The 3,512-nt window shown below is 38.4% G+C and overlaps 1 protein-coding gene across 1 annotated transcript; it reads right to left on the bottom strand.

Moving 5' to 3' along the window:
• Nucleotides 1-924: 924 nt before the first annotated feature.
• On the bottom strand, nt 925-3,119 carry LOC111454229 (fatty alcohol:caffeoyl-CoA acyltransferase). The gene is made up of 2 exons (XM_023095622.1): nt 2,610-3,119; nt 925-1,901 (listed from the first exon to the last, which is right to left on the bottom strand). Exons 1-2 carry the CDS (start codon nt 3,054-3,056, stop codon nt 933-935), a joined length of 1,416 nt encoding a protein of 471 aa, XP_022951390.1. The 5' UTR covers nt 3,057-3,119; the 3' UTR covers nt 925-932.
• Nucleotides 3,120-3,512: the final 393 nt, after the last annotated feature.

The raw sequence follows: 3,512 nt of genomic DNA, 5'->3' as shown, positions 1-3,512 counted from the left end.
ATTTTTTTTTTTTTTTTTTTAATGATTTGGGTTGGTTCATAAATTGAGTCGGGTCAACCCGACAATTCTAAAAATAGGGTTACAATCTAACCCTACCTTACCATACTTTTAGCACAGTGTTAGCCATAATTAGTAAAGGTGTTCAAATGACTCGGAATTAGACCTTTTCTGATTTGGGTTGGTCGGAAATTGACATAGTTTCAGTCAACCCATCAATTCCAAAAATAGGGTTACAATTTAACCCTACCTTACCATACTTTTAACACAGTTTAGCCATCATTAGTAGAGGTGTTCAACCATACTTTTAACACAGTTTAGCCATCATTAGTAGAGGTGTTCAAATGACTCGAGAATTCGACCAACTTAGATCATCCATTCAAAAATTGAAAACTTGGGTCGGTTTGTAAATTGACATATTTTCAAACTAGTCAACTGTAGCCAATCCAAAAATAGGATCAGGTCAACTGTAGCCAATCCAAAAATAGGATTATAATCTAACCCTACCACACCGTGCTTTTAAGATTATTATGAAAATTAAGATTATTACGGAAATTAAGAATATTTAACGTTTGTAACAGATGTCAACTGTAGCCAATCCAAAAATACAATCATAATCTAACCCTGCTTTTAAGATTATTATGAAAATTAAGATTATTACGAAAATTAAGAATATTTAATGTTTGTAACTGATGTTAGTGATGTATTGACATTTTAATTATTAATGTAACATACGTTGTGAATCAATATGATTTTTTTAAATAATAAAAAAAAGAACAATAGAACAGTTCAACCCAATTGGAAGATAGAGGGTTAAAGTTAGATTGTAAACCCTATGGAACTGCTCGATCATCTATCCAACTTGAGTCCAAAAAAATTTGTAATAAATAAAATTGGAAAGAAATAATTATATTTATATAATATATATTTTTTTTTCATATGAAACTATTTTGTTCTCCATTATCATTATTATTTCTATCTTCATCTTCATCTTCATCGTCACTATAACAACAATCCTTCATATAAACCTCAAACTTGTGGGCCACACATTCCGGCACCGACACCAGAACTCTAACGGCGTTGACATCTCCGGCGACCGGCAAGAATAGGCAATAAATATCACTGGCAAGAGGCCCCATATGGACCGCCTTCCCTTCGCCGAAATCCAAATCCTCAAGCCCAAGTTTGGACCATTGCGAAATCACCAAGCTCGCCGACATGTCGGTTCTAACACTTCTATCATCCAACATGTCGACCACGGACCGCACGTACTCATCGGTGACAGCAGCCTTAGCCTGTTGAACTAGCGTGACGCCGTGGTGGATATTGGCGGAGGTGGCAGCGGCGTTGAGCTCCTTAACGGAGGATTGAGCGCAGGCGAGTACGAAGGCGTTACCGTAATAACCGGAGGGTGGTTCAGGGAGGAGGAGGCGACGGCGAACGTTGACGGAGAAGAGAAGGTTAACGGGAAGTGGAGGAGGGAGAGGAACGACGGTGGCGAGGGTGAGAGAGTGAAGCCAGCACTGCCAGGTGTGTGCGGCGAGGGCTTCGAAAGTGGTGCATTTAAGGGAGGGGATGCAACGGCGTTTGAGGCGGAGGATTTGAGCGGCGGAGAAGGAGACGGAGACGGGGCGGAGAGGGAGGGAACGGAGGAGGTTGAGGAGGTTGTTGTGGGTATTAGAAGGGGTAGTTTTGGAATATTGTGGATGAGGGGAAGTGACGTGGAGAGGGTTGCGGGGTTTGAACACGTGGCGGAAATGGAAGGGTTTGATTGGTAGAGGGAGATTGGGTTTAGTTGTGAGGTGGGCCCACGCATGCAGGAATTGTGACGTACCCACACCGTCCGAGAGGCAGTGGTTTATTCCGGTGCATAGTATCATCCCTCCACAGCTCAAATTTGTCACCTACCAAAAAAATAATAATAATAAAATAAAATAAAAAACATCTCGAATTTGATTTTAAATTTAGTGTAAAAATACTAATTTCTCCCAAATTAAAAATATGCTGAATTAATTATATATATATATATAATATTAAGAATATTAAATTGATCCAAATTTTACATCTAGTTTATGAAACATATTAGACACAATTAAAAGTTTAGGGATTTATGGTACATTATTATTAAAATTAATTTAAGAAAATTATAAAATATAAATTAAAAAATTTAAGAGACTAAATTTATAATATATTTGCGCGTTAAAATAATTAATTTTTTTTTCTTTCGTGAAAAAAGTAAGAGACAGTACTATTGAACGAGTCCTTTCTCTACCACCCAAAAGCTGCGACCGACCACAAAAGAAAAGGAGCAGCTGAAACTTTGCTTGGAAAGTGTTCTCTCAATGACATGTTATGTATGCTTTCAACAATAAAGTTCTTTCTTTTTCTTCTCTCACTGGGTTTAGAGAGAGAAAATGGAACAAAACGATTAAAAAATATAATATTTAATCAGAATGAGCATAATTCAATTAATTAAATAATATAATTTCGATTTATTCTTGAAATTATAGGGACTAAATTGCAATTTAACGCTGGGTTTTGATTAAATTCTAATTTTGTTAAAATTATAGGGACTAAATTGCAATTTTAATGTCGGGTTTTGATTAACGAACCTGAACGATAAGGGGAGGAATATCCAAGAAACTCGAAGCTTCGAAGCGATAAAGCAATTTCCTCCAAGACCTGTTCGGCGTATCTGCGGTTTGAAGAAACTCCTCCGCCGTGAAATCCATAAAACCCTCAGTGAAAACCGCCCCTTCTCCGTTACACACTACTTCAAGCTTCCGATCAAATTCCGACGACGGCCCTCCGCCGCTGACCCTCAAACGTCCGGCGAGAGGGTAGTAATTTTCAAGAGCAATGGCGAGAGAGCGCTTGAGCTTGCACAAGCTGACACCCTTTTGGAACACGAACACGTATTTAATGGAGAATCTAAGGAAGCTTTGATCGTCGAGATTGGAGAGGTATATTGAGTGTTTTGGGGTTGGGTTTGCCGGCCGGATTAGCACCGGTGGGTTAACATCGACCAAATCTGGAAGCTCCGGCGACTTTAGCATCATGGTGGCGGTGGTGGTGGGAGAGGTTGTGGGGGGAGGCGGAGAGAGGGTATTTGTAGGGGAGAGATTGGTGGTACGATCAAATTCATTAGAGAGAGAAAGAGGAGAGAGAAAGTATTATTTAAAAAAAAAAATACAATTTTGGTTCCTAATTTTTTTTGTGTGTCCCATAGGCTCTTCGCGTTGACCACAAGACATTATTCTAGGAAGCTCGTATAATTAAAAATGTTTAATTAATTTAATTTATTTTTTATTTAAAAAACTAGAATTAATTATACAATTCTTAAGAGAAAAGGAATATTATTAATATAAATATAAGTGTTTAAAACGCATCTAGGGAGAGGTTTGCACACTTTTATAAGGAGTGTGTCGTTCTCCTTCCGAACCAATCCACTCCTTCAAAGCCCAACGTCCTCCCTGACACTCATTCCTTTCTCCAATCAATGTGGGATCCTCGCT

The sequence above is a fragment of the Cucurbita moschata genome, unplaced genomic scaffold (assembly GCF_002738365.1).
Source record: "Cucurbita moschata cultivar Rifu unplaced genomic scaffold, Cmos_1.0 Cmo_Scf00016, whole genome shotgun sequence".
Lineage (NCBI taxonomy): Eukaryota > Viridiplantae > Streptophyta > Magnoliopsida > Cucurbitales > Cucurbitaceae > Cucurbita > Cucurbita moschata.
This window is presented reverse-complemented; position numbering and strand designations above follow the sequence as displayed.

Coding starts and splice junctions, on each gene's coding strand:
- LOC111454229 (XM_023095622.1), bottom strand. CDS start 3,056: ATGATGCTAAAGTCGCCGGAGCTTCCAGATTTGGTCGATGTTAACCCA. Junction 1,902..2,609: donor TTCCTCCCCTTATCGTTCAG/GTTCGTTAATCA, acceptor TTTTTTTGGTAG/GTGACAAATTTGAGCTGTGG.